Source organism: Triturus cristatus, chromosome 5_2 (assembly GCF_964204655.1).
Source record: "Triturus cristatus chromosome 5_2, aTriCri1.1, whole genome shotgun sequence".
Lineage (NCBI taxonomy): Eukaryota > Metazoa > Chordata > Amphibia > Caudata > Salamandridae > Triturus > Triturus cristatus.
In genome coordinates this window covers 447920870-447939520 of record NC_140588.1, presented here as the reverse complement: position 1 = coordinate 447939520, position 18651 = coordinate 447920870, and the positions used below count along the sequence as shown (strand labels likewise).

At 42.3% G+C, this 18651-nt stretch overlaps 1 protein-coding gene across 1 annotated transcript in view; it reads left to right on the top strand.

Annotated features, from left to right (window-relative positions):
• PKD1L1 (polycystin 1 like 1, transient receptor potential channel interacting) overlaps positions 1–18651 on the top strand; it is a 1386277-nt gene that overhangs the window by 1351093 nt on the left and 16533 nt on the right. Inside the window, exon 64 of the mRNA XM_085607392.1 lies at positions 13680–13837. Within this exon, the coding sequence (XP_085463518.1) occupies positions 13680–13837 (158 nt within the window). The remainder of the gene's footprint in view (positions 1–13679; positions 13838–18651) is intronic.

Here is an 18651-nt window from a genome sequence, read left to right as displayed (position 1 = left end):
AGTCTAAAGGCACAGCGTCAGGGCCAGGAGCCTTTAGTGGTATACCTTTCCTCAAGGCCTCTTCCACCTCTTGCAACGTGATCGAGGAACTAAGAGACGAGGCTGTAGGTGAAGCCTCCAAATTCATAGTGTCATCCAGCAAACCCGAGAGTGTTTTTGCTTTTGGGTTAAAAATTTTCCCAAAATGGGCTTCCCATGATTCACCAGTAATCTGCATCAGTATGTTATCTCTACCATCATTCGTAAAAAGGGGGCGATTCACTACTTCCCAAAAAAGCCTACTATCTTTTAGCTCTGAGGCCTTCTCTAGGTCTTCCCAAGCAAGGTTTTTTAGATCCTGCTTCCTTTTTCTAGTGGCCTCCTTATAGGCAATTCTGGAAATTTTTACCAGCTCCTTGTTCCTTGGTTTTTGTTGCAAAGCCACTTTTAGAGTTTTGTGGGATGCAGAACACACAGAATCAAACCATCGAAAACCCCTGGATCTATGTTTCCCAATTGGTTTTTTAAGATGCTCAGCCACATGCCCACACAGGATTTCAAATTTCCTAATGACCATTTCAGGATCGGATGTTGGCAATAAACATGACTCAACTTCAGAGCTATGAACACTTAAAATCTCTGCCTCTAAACCGGCAGCATCTATTTTGCCCCACTTCAAAATAACACCTTGATTCCTGGTATACTTTATGGGTTGCTCCCAAATTGGGTGTTTTATACTAGCAGGAGGACACAAAGTTAACATTAAGGGGTTGTGATCACTTGCCGCATTTGCGAGTATCTCAAGCTTATCTACATAATGAAAGTAGCTACTAGACACAATGGCAAAATCAATGACACTCATCGAGCCTCTAGTTCCCTGAAAAGTTGGTATTGGTAATAAATTTGGGGCAACCCAAGGCTCCACTATACATAAATCATTTAAAACAATGATATTATTTAATGCGTCCCCCTTGAGTGTGTGCTTAAAGTGTGTCAAAGGTTGTTCATTTACATCCTCCAAACCACACACATTTGAACCACCAAATTTACACAGTGAACAATTAAAATCACCAACCCAAATGATAAATAATAGAGGCCGGTTACTACGTGCCTTACAAATTGCTTCCTGCAAACTCATAATTACAGATGTCTCATTATCAGAAAAAACATTATGGTACCAGTTAATCAATAACAGTGGCACAGGAAACAAATATTCCAGCAAAAGCAGTTGGTACCATGAGGTATCCACTATCTTGAAGGTTACTAAGTTCTTCAATTTAAGGGAGATTGCAGTCATTATCCCACCCTTTGCCCTTCCTGCTAATGATGGCACAGCTGGAACATTAAACGGCTGAAAGCCATCAATCTCCTTATCAGTTCGACTCCATGTCTCCTGAAAGCACATACTAATTTCAAAATGTAAGGGAAGCCTCACTGAAATACAGAAAATCTAAATATTGAAAACCGGAAAGTCTACTTGTCTCTCAGCTGCTCCTGAGCATTGATAGTGACATCCTACTGGCAGTGATAGCTTGGACCTCTAAAGAGAAGTCAAAAATGGTCATCCTCCTGTTGACATGTTCTGCTGGCAGTGAGTTTCACATGACTTCTTTTTCTGGACCTGCTGCCCAATTACATGCCCAGTATCAACAGAGCATTGGACTCCCAGCGAAGGTCATCGAGAAAACCGTCAACAAACAACTGACCCGCTACCTCGAGGAGAACAGCATCCTGGACCCATCCCAGTCCGGGTTCCGCAGCAACCACAGCACCGAAACCGCCCTCCTTGCCGCCACCGATGACATCAGGACCCTGCTGAATAACGGAGAAACAGCAGCACCATCCTCCTGGACCTGTCAGCCGCCTTCGACACGGTCTGCCACCACACACTACGAGCACGCCTCCACGACGCCGGGATCCAAGAGCAAGCCCTGGACTGGACCACCTCCGTCCTCTCCGGCAGAACAAAGAGCGTCCGCCTCTCCCCCCTTCCGCTCCGAGGCCACCGAGATCATCTGCGGCGTACCCCAGGGCTCATCCCAACGCTGTTCAACATCTACATGGCACCTCTCGCCCACGTCGCCCGACAGCACGACCTCAACATTATCTCCTACGCCGATGACATCCAACTGATCCTCTCGCTCACCAAAGACCCCCACACCGCCAAAACCAACTTACACGAAGGAATGAAGGCTGTCGCGGAATGGATGATGAACAGCCGGTTGGAGCTGTACTCGGACAAGACGGAGGTCCTCATCCTCGGATCAACCCCTTGGCCTGGGACGACTCCTGGTGGCCGACCACACTGGGAACAGCTCCAACACCCACCAACCACGCTCGAAACCTAGGAGTCATCCTCGACTCCACCCTCTCCATGACTAAGCAGGTCAATGCCGTCTCCTCCTCCTGCTTCAACACCCTCCGCATGCTCCGCAGGATCTACAAGTGGATCCCCACCGCAAAGAGAAGAACGGTCACCCAGGCCCTTGTCAGCAGCAGGTTGGACTACGGAAACGCACTCTACGCAGGAGCCTTGGCCAAACTCCTGAGACGGCTGCAACGCATCCAGAACGCCTCCGCACGTCTGAACCTCGACATCCCCCGCCGCAGCCCCATTATACCCCACCTGATAGACCTGCACTGGCTTCCCGTCAACAAGAGGATAACCTTCATGCTCCTCACCCATGCACACAAAGCACTCCACAACACTGGACCAGCGTACCTCAACAGACGACTCGGCTTCTACACCACCACCCGCCAGCTTCTCTCCGACAACCTCGCCGCAGTCCCCCGCATCCAAAAAGCAACCTCCGGTGGCAGATCGTTCTCTGACCTCGCCGCCAAGACCTGGAACACCCTCCCCACCCACCTACGGCAGACCCAAAACCTGCTGACCTTCAGAAGACTCCTCAAGACCTGGCTCTTCTAGTAGTAGCAGCACCCCCCACCCCCAGCGCCTTGAGACCCTCACGGGTAAGTAGTGCACTATACAAATTCTATAATTGATTGATTGATTGAGTTTGCTCTGGGTGCAGCAGTTTATCTTTGTCATAGGATTTATCATGATGCTACATGATAGAGCAAACTATCTTGGCCTACACATGTCTGTTTGGCGCCTAGAAGAGTTACATGCACTGCTGGAGTTGACCTTCCTAACCCACAAACAAGAAATGCATTCTCAAGCCAGTCAGAGGCTTGAGTACAAGAACCAAGACATGAAATGTGTCCATTGCAACTGTCAATTAAAGATGAACTATATTAATGTACTCCTGGTGCTACCGCATCTGTGCTGCTCTGTTATTTGGAAAGCTTGAGTTACTGTACGCATCACTTCATATGCAAAGGTATCATTATTGGGCAACCCAATATTCCCTATTAATCGATAATTCACTATTGATTAACTATATGGCAAGCCTATTTGTATTTTGGTTCAGGCCTTAACAATGCTGAAAATTGTAGCCGGACAGATCTCTCAACATGTATAGCATCCTTTGCCAGGTAGTTTAGTCCACATTCATGATGATCTGGGTGCCAGATCCTATTCCCAGTGACTACATCACATAATTTGAGTGTGATGTCTCATGGCAATCTTCTGTTAGCACTCCCTGGTTACAATGGGTTCCAAAACTTTGTTCCACACGTAAGTGTGCTGAGCGGAGTCTTGTCCCTGCTCCTCTGTTTTCCAGAATATAACACGTATCCTTGCCATGGTCATGCCTGGATTATTGCAACAACTTATACACTGCCTTTCCAACACCCCTCTCTCAAAATGCCAGATAGATCAAAACCATGGTGCTTGCCTGCTGCTTGGTCTGAAATGACACATAAAAACAAAGCTCTTAATGGAGGTGCAATCAACTGCTTTATAAAACTATTAATTGCCAACCGGCAAGGAGCCGCAGATGTGCAACTCGTGCATTCTTTTGTCCTGTCTATTTGGTTACAGGAGATACGTCTCATCGCTCCCTATCCAGGTCTCCACCCTGTTGAATTCCAAACCTTACCACCTTAGACTGGAGAACAACTATCTCAAATTTGAGGGATCCTTAAAAGACCCACTTCTACACTCTTACATTGAGATACTTAACAGCTTCTCCACAAAAGCATTCATCAGAGCTATCTTATCCTATATTTAATAATGGCTTTGCCTCTTCACTTGGGTTCACAGGACTTTTGCAGTTTCATCTAGTTGGGTTCATATTTCACAGTACACTATCTTGATTAACTGGTTACCCCACCTCCGGTGTTCTCAAACTAGAATGCTTCTCGTCGTTCACTATGGTTGGACAAGAGCAAGCACTCTGAGACCACCATAATTTGTTTACCTGCACTTTACCAAAATCCCAAATAATGAAAAATATAAATAAACATTGTTGGAAATTACCATTCTGCCACCTTTTACTGAACCCTTTTCTGTTGGCCTTATGACGCTCTGTACTTCACTCTTGCTAGCCACTGGTAAAGTTATTTTAATCTCCCTTTTTAAAGATGTAGAATTGGCATACACCTAATTAGTACATGTCAATTACTTATATGTCCCTAGGATAGGGTAGTATATGTACCTAGACCCTGTGAATTAAATGTAATGGGCTGCATCACTCATTGTGCTACCCACTAAAGTAGCACTAAAAACATGTTTGAGGCCTGCCATTGCAGCCTGTACTGAAGGTTTAAGCTGCCACTTTGACCTGGCAAAATAAACTTTTGCTAGGCCTAAAGCTTCCGTTTTTAATTCACCCCTAGAGTAGGCTTAAAATGCATAGATAAGTGAACAAAACAGTGATAGATGGAATCCTTGAAGTAATCTCAGCCACTGGTAATCACTCGGGCTGCATCCCAATCCATCGTTATTATGCTTAACATGTCACCTCAGTTTGGACCCACATGTATGAAAATCAGTCTTGACCCTCCTCTAATAGGAACAGTCCAGCCTGAACTACCAAGTGAGATCCTTTCTGAACTGGAGCACAAGCTGCCCAGGACCAATTTCACCCTAGTTAGGGGATCATCAGCTGGGTATAGATTGGTTCCAGTGACACAGTGTGCACAGCACCCACATTGGGCATACCCGCTCCACTTAGGGCGATAGAATAAGTATCCAAAACCATGATGGATGGAATGCTTATCGTTATTTTGCACTTCATGCCACCTCAGTTTGGACCCAGCTATATTCAAATCAGTATCAACCCTGCTCCAATATGAACAGTCTAGCCCGAGCTGCCAAGCCAGATCCTCCCTGAACTGAAGCACAAGCAATCTAGGACTGGTTTCATCAGCTGGGTACAGCTTGGTTCCAGTAACAGCGTGTACATGAAACCCTCGTCTGGGCATTCCCATCCCACTTAGGGCGACAAAATAAGTATACAGAAAAGTGATGGAAGGAATGCTTGAATTAATCTCATCCACTGGTAATCACTCTGGGCCGCATCCCAATCCATCGTTATTTTGCACACCATGCCACCTCAGTTTGGATCAGCTATACACAAATCAATCTTGACCCTGCTCCAATAGAAACAGTCAAGCCCAAGCTGCCAAGCCAGATACTCTGTGAACTGGAACACAAGCATTTCAGCACCGATTTCACCCTAGTTATGGGCTTATCAGCTGGGTACAGTTTGGTTCCAGTGACAGTGTGCACGGGACTAACGTCTGGGCATACCCATCCCACTTAGGGTGATGCAATAAGTATACAAAACAGAGTTGTATATTTAAATGTATAGAAGGCAGGTGTAAAGTTAGAATTGTGCACATAAGGTTTACATGTCCTGGCAAGAAAAAACCTCTAAAATCGTTTTTCACTGCAACAAGGCTGCCTCTCCATAGAAAAGCACTAGTTGCAATATAACTTCTTTGAATGCTTAACTTGAGTTTGGGACTAGCTAGGAAAATGATTCAAGAACTGAATGTAAAAGTAATTCAAAATCCAACCTAATGGTCAAGTTGAATCTCAAATTACTATTTTGAAACTGTCACTTTTAGAAGGTTGGCTTGCTAGTCAACATCATGAATTAAGACTACGACAGTACGAATATGGAGAGAGGATTGGACGGGTGTTAGCCTATCAGCTTGCGGATTCTAGGGCCCACACGTTAATTAAGAGCATTACTGGGGAGGATGGATTGACATATTGCCAACCTGCAGATATTTTGGAGCAATTTAGGCAATTTTATTGAGATTTATATAGTGATGACACACCTTGCGATTATCTTGGGCTGGCAACTTACCTACAGGAGAGTGGGTTGAATGTTTTAGAATCTCTTACGACTTTATCAATCGACAGAGATGTGGACGAAGCTGAAATATCGGAAGCAATTAAGGCTCTACCCCCAGGGAAAGCTGTCGGGGGGTGATGCACTACCTCTGGAGTTCTATAGAACCTTTCTAGGAACTCTGGGTCCGGTTTTATTAAAGGTGGTGAATGATATCTTGAATGGCAGAGATGCTCCCCCGTCCTGGAAGCTGACTAATATAATTGTGTTTGTCAAAAAAGGGAAGCCTCAGGCTGAGAGAGGCTCTTATCGACCAAACTCACTCATCAACCACGACGCCAAAATCTTTTCTAAGATCCTGTCCTCTCGACTTGCCCCATCTATACATTCAATAGTATCGGATCAACAGCACGGGTTCGTCCCTGGGCGGGATACTACAATCCATATTAATACTGCTATAGCAGTGTTTGACGCCGCCCAATTTTTGGGTGGCAATGTAGCTATATTAATGTTGGACGCCGAGAAGGCTTTTGATCGAGTCAAATGGGGGGCACTCTGGGCTATAATGTTGGAAGTGGGGATTGGTCGTAAGTTTGTCTTGGCTATTCAAAAAATTTATGAAAACTCGCAGGCTGTTATTCGGCTCAATGGTCTGACTTCGGATCTATTTTCTATTCAGAGGGGCACTCGACAGGGATGTCCCCTCTCTCCTTTGCTTTTCGCAATTTATATTGAACCATTTATTCGCCATCTGATTCAGAACCAGCAGATCAGCCCGGTTTTTTATAACCAAGTATATATTAAAATAACCGCCTACGCGGATGATATAGCTGTTTTTACAACGGATCCGGTTCAAGCGATGGGGGAGATCGTCTTGGAAGCACAGAGTTTTGGATTAATTTCAGGATATAAGCTTAATACTAATAAAACTCAAACCATCACTAACATTGTACCTATCCCCCGTTCATCTATTTTAGGCGTTATCCAAAAAGCTACCTATTTAGGAGTTAATCTTACTAGCCATACGGAAGAAATTGTGAAGATTAACTATGAACCATTACTCAAGAAAGCTGCCTCGGATCTGCGTAGGTGGCATCAATTACCATTAACTATCTGGGGGCGCTGTAACATCATCAAGATGAATATCCTTCCAAAGTTTTTATATCTGTTTAGAAGCATTCCCCTTCGGGTTCCACTCTCATTTTTTAAACGACTTGAAGGCATTCTAGGCAGCTTTATCTGGGGGTATAAAAGGTCCAGGCGGGCTATTAAGTTTCTTAAACTTCCTTACGAGAGAGGTGGTCTGGGATTACCGGATTTTAAATTATATTTCTGGGCTGCTTTTGCTACGCGTCTGCAGAGCCTGATGGATGGTTGTGGCACTTGTCAAAAGCCGATTGCGTATCAGTTGGTATGCGGGCCGGAGTATAGGTTTATACTTTCTCAGATGACTGACCCGAATTATTTTAAACGCGTTTGCTTTAAGATATTGAGGCACGCTGTTTGGATTTGGCGGGACATTTCAAAGCAGTATAACATTCCTGATTTGCATGCAAGTACCTATTTAACTGGGAACCCCAGGTTGGGGGTCATATTTGACGATTCCGCCTGGAAGACCTGGCAAAACTGTGGTGTAACACAGTTAGGACAATTATATGACCAGGATGGATTTAGATCTTTTTCTTCTTTGAGAGAGGAATTTGGGGTTCCCAATTATTCTTTCTTTAAATTTCTGCAAATTAGAGACTTTTTTATTAACGGTGAAGGCTTAGTGAGCATTAATGCGCTAGGGGACTCTGTTAGCTCATTGCTGCAACTTCGGGGCAGGGGTTGTATAGGAAAAATATACAAATACTTGATTATAGGCGCAGTTGATGATGCTGTTCAGGCTGTACATAAATTAAATCGTTATTTTGGAACTAATATTACGAAACAAAATGGACAAGTTTTATGATTCAAAGCAAACTTTTTTTGCTGTCATTTTTGTAATAAACGTGAAAGGAGAGAGAGCACAACTGCTGTGAAAGAAACCCCTCACCCACCTACCTAGTAGGTGGCATGCTTTATCATCGGGGCCCAACTGGATTGTCTAGCACAATCCAGTTGTGCTACAACGCCTGGATTACAGCGGAGCAGGATCTTGAGCAGAAAGTGACGTGCTATGTGTGATGTGTTTATAGGTTAAAAAAGTCTCTGGGAGATGCCCTATGGAAAAACTTTTATTATAAGGGTCCCAGGACTAATGTAAAAAAGTTTTGCGGGATATATAATTAGGAATGTTATTTTCCTGATATCCCTTGTAAATAAGGTCAACTAGTTTCAGCCTTCTGGATGGTTCTAGAGGCTTTCGTCAGGACCATTAAAAAGTGAATGGCCATATAATCAAGGTATAGGCCACGTGTAAATATCAGCACCCACCCTAAAGTGTGCTGTGAGTGTAGTGGTAAGGTACTCACAGTATCTCCGTTTGAGATTACTTGAATAGAGAGGTAGTTATGCCTCTGGGATTTGATCGCCGTATGATTCTCCGCTTGACAGTTGTCAGGGAGGGAAGGTCCGAGGTACCTAGTACGGTGATCGGGTCCGCTTTTGCGACAAGCGGACCCGATTGAAGCTCAAAATTGTAAGCACGTTCCTGAATAGGATGGTGTCACTTGTAATGAAAATTAATTCGTGTTTTTTCATGGAGTAGACCAAACGATGATAATTCAAAGGTCAATTGAGTTTATTAAACCTTTTCTTCAGGTAATCGTGTAGAATCATGTACATTCTGTTCATTTAATATAACATTATCCAAATGCCCATTAGTCAAATGCCCAATGCATTTCGGGCTATCAGAGCCTGGGTACCTCAGCGATACTGCTGGGAACATAACTGAAAAGTTTAAAAGAACTGAAAGAATATCAGGGTTAATCCCAAAAGGTAAAAAGAAGGTATATAAATGCATAAAAGGAAAGGAAAACGGTTAAATCACTGGTGCTCAGAATAGTGACTAACAGTTATGCGTAGATGGTAAATGACTGGTGCTGAAAGACCCACTCATTTACCATCTACGCATAACTGTTAGTCACTATTCTGAGCACCAGTGATTTAACAGTTTTCCTTCTTTCAGTTCTTTTAAACTTTTCAGTTATGTTCCCAGCAGTATCGCTGAGGTACCCAGGCTGACTCCTGGTTTTCTCTTTTCAGAGTGCTGCCCCTGATGAAGGGCTCTGATAGCCCGAAATGCATTGGGCATTTAAATAATGGGCATTTGGATAATGTTATATTGAATGAACAGAATGTACATGATTCTACACGATTACCTGAAGAAAAGGTTTAATAAACTCAATTGACCTTTGAATTATCATCGTTTGGGCTACTCCATGAAAAAACACAAATTAATTTTCATTCCGAGTGCATTACGAGTGACACCATCCTATTCAGGAACGTGCTTACAATTTTGATATTGACATCCCTGCTCAGGGGGATCTACTCGTCTGCACCAGTAACCTATTTTAAAACAGCACTTGACACCGAATAAACCGAGTGCGCACATTCTGCTTTTCAACAATTTTATTGAAGCTAACACTTAGTCCCTTAAACAAATATCCCATTTCTTACGAACATTGACACATTTCTATAATAACATTTGCAAAATATCAGGAAACGCTTTCACATGATCCTATTTCGATTCAGATAACTGCATTTTTGTAATGAGTCCAGTGTACCTTTAAGGTGGTTGGGTGAGCATTCAATTATCCAGTGCACTCCACAGAGAGCCATAAGTTCTGAAAATATATTAAGAGATACGGAAGAAGTCAAACTGTGACTCTGGAAAATAAATGCAGCATCCCCACAAATGTCTTTATATCTGTAACCCTTCTCCTTAGTCAGTGGTGGGGAGAACCAACTGCTTAATTGCTAAAGCATCCTCCAGTTTGGGTAAGGAAGCTGAGGTCATCGAGAGCAATGGTAAAATGACCTTCTAATGTGGTGATCTCCTTATTGCAGATCAATTTGAACATAATAGTAGCCCTCTATGGGTTGCAACAATGGTACTAGTTTGTTAAATACACTATTTTGCTGTCCAAGAGTAGTAAAGTGTTATGCTCTGCCTCAATACGTGGGAAAGTGTGCAGACATTGCAGATGTTTCCTTATCTGATTGATGCCACTTCCAAGTCTATGTACACTGGGTTTTCCATGAGACTCCAGGTGTGGCTAAGGTTTTCGGACTTGCAACAAAATGCACGGACAATCTCGTCAATTTTAAGTTTGATGAAAAAAATTCATACCCTCAACGGATGGACGGCAGTAGAACTCATGTTGGTCATAGTCTAGTTGCTTATTTGCATCCATTTGTTATTGACCTTCCCATCAACTTTGAGCTCTTTTTTCAAGATTTTTTTTTTAAGGCAATGATCAGTTTGCCATCTGAAACAAATGGTTGGCAGGTCAAAAAATGAATCTATTTGCAAGCAGGAGGCCTTTAAGCTGGACTCTGGAGCACACTAGGACCCTAGGGCAAGAATCTTAAAACCGGTGTAATGTGACAACAATATGGTATACTTGCCAAAGTCATGACGCTCCTGTGATTTAGCTAGGATTTTTATTCTATACCAGCCAATAGTGAATTACTGTCACCAGTTTTGTACCAATGATGGCTAGTGCAAGTGAGTCTTTGTTTGACTCACAGATTAATAGTCATACCCTTGCAAGATGCTTGAGGAGGTAATTTGAGGAGGCTATTACAGATTTGGTCTGAATGTCTGCCGAAATCCAGGAACTGTCTTATCTAAGCAACATGAAAGAAATACTAAGTCTGGAAATAGGAACAGTGTGTAAAAGATGTACAAGGACAGTAACACCTACTGCTTTTACTTTAGCATCTGTGCATAGTTCATTGTCACAAACTAAAAAGGTTTTCTATTCCTCCTGCAATGTTTTTTAGGCTATTGTATGTACTTGCTGGCACAAACTTTGAGGGGTTGAAGTTCAGCATGCTTTCATATTTCTGGCCTTGTGCGGTCGCTAATATCTTATCAACCATGGTACAATCTGCCTTCATATTCCAAGTATGCAAATGTTAATAACTCACACTCCCTCCAATTGTATTTTAACCTCCTTCAAGTGCTCCGCTTGCTTACCTTTCACGATGGAAGGCTGAAACAAGAAAACAAATGAAAGACTACAATACTTCACAGACCTGAGACTGCATGATCTTGCAGTGGCCATCTTGAATCCGATCTACCATTATGTATACCATTATGTCCCTCCCTGACGCTTTGTTTTGTGTGTCACACAGTGAAATGTTCAGAGATTCCTTCTGGCGGTGATTGTGGAGGGAGAAACAACGCAAGCTACTGAGGTTAATTACGTGGGGGCGTAGATTGATGATCCTCTGGTTAAATCAGAGAGATAAATCGAAAACTGAAGCTAAGGTTAGCGACTCAAGTGCGCATAATGTGAAACAATGGCCATTTTAGCAAAGGATAGTGAAGGATTTCCATTCCTCTTGTAGGCTGTGTTTTTATCACAAGGACACATTAGAGATCCCTCTTATTAACCTGAGCTGATCAATGTGTTTTTTTTTTATTACAGTAGGGGGTTCATTGCAGAAAAGTATAGCAAATGACTAGACTGCAGACAGAGTTGCTAATAATAATCAAAATAATACTAGAATATAAATAGTGAACTAGAAGGTGAATGCAATAAGTGCAAAACAAAGTGTATCACTGTAAGCGGTAAGGATGACTAGTGAATTCTTGCATGAAAAGTAACCCTTAAAACATGTACACAAACTTTCCAGACAAAAGATTCTGGTAATGAGCTACTACATAGACGCTTGATAATGAGGCCTTGTTTTGAAAATCTGTCCTTCAACATATCATTGGGAAATGTTCTTTTCTCAGGTAGCTGCATCCGATTGAATTTCGCATTGCTGTGAAAATCCTTCAGAAAAATTAAATAAGCAAAGCATGTGAATACATTTAATTTTAAAAAGTTGCATGACTTCTAAACTAATGTTGTTTCCACTGCACTTGATCACCTATTCTCGTGTTAATTAAGATATTCTGTGTACCTCAACATCTGTAAATATCTGGGACCTCCTGCTACAGGTGCAGGTAATACTGTTGGGTTGGCTCCAGCTGCGGTCCATGCAGGTAACAGCGGTGGGGCCGGGGTAAGGAGGGATTTTGAGGGACGATGCCAAGGGAAAATGAAATAAATAATTTTCCCTCTGCATCGTCCCTTGAAATCCCCCCCTTACCCGGACCCACTGCCCCATCGCTGTTACCTGCACGGACCGCGGCTGATTGGCACAGACTGTCACCACAAACTAGGGCATTGGTGGCACCATGGTGCCCATGGAGAATGAGCATAGCTTTTGTCCAAGCCTTGTGTTTCGTCAGATATCAGTAGTATTACCAAATATGCGCAACTTTCAGTGTTTTGCCATGCATGAATTTAAAGAAGTTTAATTACACAATAGGCTGATAGACTCCCCTTGAGTAGAAGGACGTCTGATTTAGATCTGAGCCGAATTGTGCAAATTAAGCAATGTGAATGCCCATGTCATTTACTGTTTCCACTGCCGTAAGAAGAGCCAAGCCTCCGCCATGATTTTTGGTGCATCTACTACAGAATTCGAAGACATGGAAAAACAGAAAGAAAGGCACAAAAAAGGTTAAGAACAACCCCCACAAAAGGAATAAAGAATGGTGGGGGAGTTCCTCTCTATATGCACATTTGCAGTGCATGAACATAATCCAAAACCGGTTTAGCCTGAAATTCGACTGACGGATCTAGACATTGGTTTCAATTCAATGTGAAAATCGGCCATTTTGGCTGAAATCACACCAGCTGTTTTACTGCTTATCTCCCAAAAGGGAAACATGTCTGTTTGTTGCAAACGTCCCCCTGCAGTGCGGTGAAGTTAGAGAGAAGCAGTATTTTCCCTAAACAAACTATAATCTGTCCCTGAAAGCCAACCCATGGATGTCTTATCTCTTCCATACAGAGTTCTAACAGTTGATTTATAATGCTTATCAGTGCTTAATTTGAACAAAATTAAGTGCCAGGGCTTTCTCGGAAGGCCACTGCAGCCTGCACCGCCCATAGCCTGCCAGCGCTGCCAATGACAGTATCAACATAACGCTTAATCATCGCACTCCTACAAGTTTGACAATACAGACTATTTCAAGCCCCACACAGCTAAAATAATAGCTCGAGAGGCTGGTATTATTAATTTTCAATGTATATTGACTTGATAAACACGGTTCTTGTGCTCATCTCAAGATTCAAAAGACAGCACCTTCATGTGGTGGACTGTCACTAGAGCCGGTGCTGACAATTAAGTACCAGTGATGAGCACCGGAAACCACTGGCACAAATTAAGCACTGGTGCTTACCTCTAATAACCATGAATGCGTAATGCTTGTGTTACTCAATAGTTAGTGTTTCAAATAAGGTGCTTGATTGTTCAGTCATGTGTGTCTGTTTATTTCAGAATTCCCATACAGAAGAATGCCACAACAGGGCGACTGTTGGAGAAGAGGTGAGCGAAGAGGAGGAAGAACTACTGCAAAACCTCCCAGAAAAGTCTGATGTTTTTTCAGCAAGGGAGTCCTCGACCGACTCTGGGTTTGCAACCCAAAATGCACTGAGGTAAAGGAAGCATAGGTGTATTCATTACAACAACAAAACTTAAAACAGAAAACAAAGCATTGCTTAATCTAACTCTGTGCAACCTAGGTTTCACGTCAGAGTACAATGTGTATTTCTTTGAGATGTAAAATATTGTTATGTTTGGTTTATCGCAAGGGCCAACTTTTGAAACGTGTTGAAAGGCGCATCCTTTAAATTAGATCTAAAATACCTGCAAACGGGAAGTGGAGATTATAGACACAACCAAAGGCCCTTCCTGGCCTGCAAGAAAGGCATTCAAAAGTCTAAATGTTATTTGCTGTTGTTTTTGATTGGCACATAGGTTCAAATATGGCGGATTTAAAAGCCGATTCTAAACTTAGTTCTTGAAACTTACTTGGTCCGATTCAAAGGAAGGATGCTCTCAGTTAGACTATATATAATTGACTCCTGGTTCAACTTATTTTGGTTTTCTGAAAATAAGCACACTTCCAAAAACCAATCCTTCTCTTTACAGAATGAATATTTTAGCAAAATATAAGAACAGACTGTTACACCATTCTATCAACTCGTCCATGTTAATCACGTGGACTGTCATCCAAGCAACATGAAAGAAACACTAGGGATAGAAATACCAGCATGTAGAAGATGTACAAGGACTGTCATCAGCATAAAGCAGAAGCAAGCATGAAGGGAAGTGCAACAGTCAGTCTGAGCAAGAAGTGAAACAAGCATTGGCATAGCCAATAGGTCTCGCATTTGGGACCTTATAAGTGTTTAGCCATGCAACAGTTGCATAACTAAATACTTATAAGGTCCTAAAAGCGAGACCTATTGGCTATGCAAAGCGGTCGTGCTGCCGCGAAAGGGAAAGTGATCGCGATCAAACATCAAAGCGGCTGTGCGGCCGCAAAAGTGAAAGTAATCGCGGTAAAGCGCGGCGCGCGTGCCCGCACACATGCACTATAGCTCTAGGCTCGCCTGGTAGCACTTTTTGGAGCCCTCTCAATAAGTCTCGCGAGACCTAAAAATGTCAATTGGAGATAAAAGAGCATAATTGACAAATTGTGGACTCCCTGTGTTCAGCAGGCTGTTTATAATTGAGAGCTTTTAGTGGTATCAGGAAGTCCAAGGAGTCTGTGTTCATTACTCTTAAAGCCTACTGAAAGAAAAGGCACAGAAGTGTGCATGTTGTGCGTTGACAGTAGGGTACAAAGAAGGAGAATGCATTTGGCACACGGCCCTATACGTCCAGGGAATTAACAGTGAATGAACCGTGAGATGGAACTTGCTATATCAACAGCAAGCACTTGGGAGGACATGCAAGCTATGACAAGGGAAGGTAAAAAACATGCCCCGATGGAATCCAGAGGCCATTTTCTTCAGAGTGGAATAAAAGTAGTGTAGCTGAATTCAAGATGGCACTAGACCCAAATGCTTAGCTTCCCCAAAAAATCATTTCCAGTTGGGAGAAGTGCAGATCCATTCAAATGAGTGGGAATAACAATAGAAAGGTATAAGAAAAACTGGAAACACAGGCAGATGTGTAGCAAATTATAGGGTCCTGGTCGCGAAGCTACAGAAGACTAGGAAGAGGACCATACACCAATGCATGAGAGAGACGAAGAACACAAAGCAAATAAGCAAGCCTCCATCAACTCCAGTGGAATTGCAATAAAATGTGGAAGTCGGGGTAAAAGTGAGACTGTAGAGAGGAGTAATACAAGTAACAAAAATGACTAAGAGGTAAAAGGAGGAGATTAAGGGAGTAGTAGTATGGAAACGATGATGACAGTGAGAGCGACAGGCTAGTGCGAAAAGGGATCTGAAGCATAGGGACCCCAGAAAGAATAGAGAACAAAGGCTGGAATCAGCCAGAACTAACGTGGAGAGACCCACAGGCTTGGGAAACAAAACAGAGAGGGCCTTATTCACAAAGGTAAACTTACACTTTTAGTGTAAGTTTATTCTTTTTTTTGCTATTTTACAAACTACGAAAGTAAATCTACATGTAGTATCTTTATGATTCAGTGACTGTCCTATCTTTTTATGTGTGGAGTTCTCCACAGTCGTAAAGATACTACACGTAAAACTACCTTTTATAGTTTGTGAATAGCAAAAAAGTAGTAAACTTACACTAAAAGTGTACATTTACCTTTGTGAATAAGGCCCAGAATAAACAGGAAGTAGCTGAAGCCGACTGTAGGCTGGGAGCGGCAGAAAGGAAAGAAAGAACAGAATTTAGCAAAGCAAATAGGTCTGGCCGTGGCAGGTTGGTGCGATGTTTACATTTATTGTTGCAAGCAAATGCAATAAAAAATAAAAAGGACCTAAAAAAAAAAAAAGCATGCTGTGGCGTCCATAAGCTTACAATCTAAATGTTAAACATAACAAAAATATTAACCACGGAATATCATTTTTCTAATTAGTCTTTTTAGTTTTAATGCCATTGCAGCAACATGTAATTATTGGTGCAAAGAAAAGGTACTATTGACTTTTATTTACTACAACCTGAAGACATACTTTTAACACGCAAGGATGACAAAAATTTGTAAAAGGGTAACGATTGAAAGAAATAAACATGTTGAATTATAGTACTGATCCACACCAGTTCTGGCACTCAAATATACTCACCATATATGTGGCTTGGTGGGGGGGGGGGGGCAGCAGAAGCGGTCTCTGACAGACTTATAACGAGCTCCACCTATAGCACCTGGAGATATCCAGAGCATGGGAAAGATCACAACAGTCCCGACATATCTCACAAAACCACTCCGAAACCTAAAGTACTGGTGAGATAAAAAAGAAAAAGAACAGACTGCCAATGCAGAACTGGAAGACATCCAGGCGATGGTAAACTTAACAAGACTTCCAGCAGCACAAGGGGCAACGTTGTGTACCTGTTTATGACCAGATCCAGCATACATAGAAAAGGTGGCAAATAATCGGCCGCATATGTAAGCCACATGTGTTTACCATTCCGTTTCTCTCATAAGTAGACGAGAAGAGCGGGTCCTGAGCAACAACTAGACTTGTTTTGCAAAAAGCATGTTGCAGTTGCATGTTCCGAGGTTCTTGGCATTGCAATTTTGGAACATGTTAGCAGAGATCGAAGAGAGGTTCTGGTGAAGGTCTATTGATGGTTGTCTGTTCCCAGCTGCACAGGAGCAGAGTTCTGATCATCGAACTTTATTATTTTGATAGATGAAGTGTCCACAAAACTTTTGGAATTGTGCACCAAACTTGTTCATGCTATAAAACTGAATTTTCTGTTATACTGATGGAAAAGCCAACCATAAGCCCATTTCGGATCCGTGTATTGCCTGTAATTGTCTGTTCAATTTCCCTGCAAAGTCCTTAAAATCACCCTGCCATATCCTTGCATCATTTATATGTAGGATTATTAATATGAGCAGCAAATTCTTTATAGATCAATACTCTATGTAATAACCGCTCCCACCTTCTATATAGAGGCATGGCCAAATAACTATTCAGGATCATCTGAAACCGTATAGACTTTGCATCTCTCCACTGGCTGTAACCGGATAGACCCTGCGTAGTCTTCTCTATCTTTGTGTCTGGTGCTCGGAATTTGTGTTTTGTATAATGCTGAAGAAAACACCAATAAACTATCTGATCTGAAAACACTATTATCCTTATAAGCATGTATATCAAATTCTTTTACCATTAGAATGTTCTGGTTTAATGTTATTCCCCAAACTCTGTGTCCCATAACAATCCCCAAAACTAGCCTCACTAACATGATATTGCCCGAGATATATAACACGATTCTACAACAGTATTCAGTGAACCCACTCTTCCTGTACCAAATTACTGTGAGAAATGAACTGCTTTAAATGATCAGCTGGCTACTCACGGTGGACAGGAGGATGCTGCCCCAAACGCCGTAAGTACTGGTTCCTCCTGGTCCACAGATCAAGAAATAGTAGCGCATGTAGAAAAACAAAGAAGTGATAGACGGAACACTTGAATTAATCTCCCCCACTAGTCATTATTCAGGGAACATTCTAGTACATGGTTTTTTGCCTACCATGTCAATCTAGAAAGATGCCAGCAAGATGCAAATCAGTCTTGGTCCTGCATTAAAAGGAACAAACCAGTCCAAACTGCCAGGCCAGGTGCAGTCCAGCTGGGAATTGGAACAACCCCAGAACCAGAAGAGCAAATTAACTAACCAACATTAAACATCTCTTTTCACAATAAAATAGTGCGCCCTTCCTTAGCATGTACCATAACATACTGTGCTGAAAAATATAGCTGAGGATGGCATTGAAATGTTGCAGTGATAGGTTTATGGGTAAATGTGAAACAATTTGTACAGGACTGGACAATTGAGTGGTTTACTGAGTTCCTATCTAGATTGTCTGATGAAAGTGCAACTCCTTTCAACAGTCACGGTGCCACCCTGAAATTAACAATGTATGTGAAAGGTGTAATGTGCCTCCTTAAGAAGATCCCAATTTGAAGGAAAAAACCAAGGGGGAAACCTCCTACCAATCTTAAAAATGTATTTTTGTAGATGAAGTAAATGAATGATGAAAATGGCAAGCACAATATTCCTCCTGAAGGAACAGGAAGGAGAAAAGAGCCAGGCCGATATACGATAAACATATAATAGAAGTTTCATCTACAAGAAGCACAAATCGGGGGCAAAAATAGAAACAAGGAAACAAAGAACATGACGAAAAATAGGGAACCAAATGCATTGTGATGCATACTTCATTCAGAACTGCCTCATCATATATGTTGTAAATGAAAGTGACAACACAAGAAAAAGACCATACTTGATCTTCAACTGGGCTTCCCAGACAAAT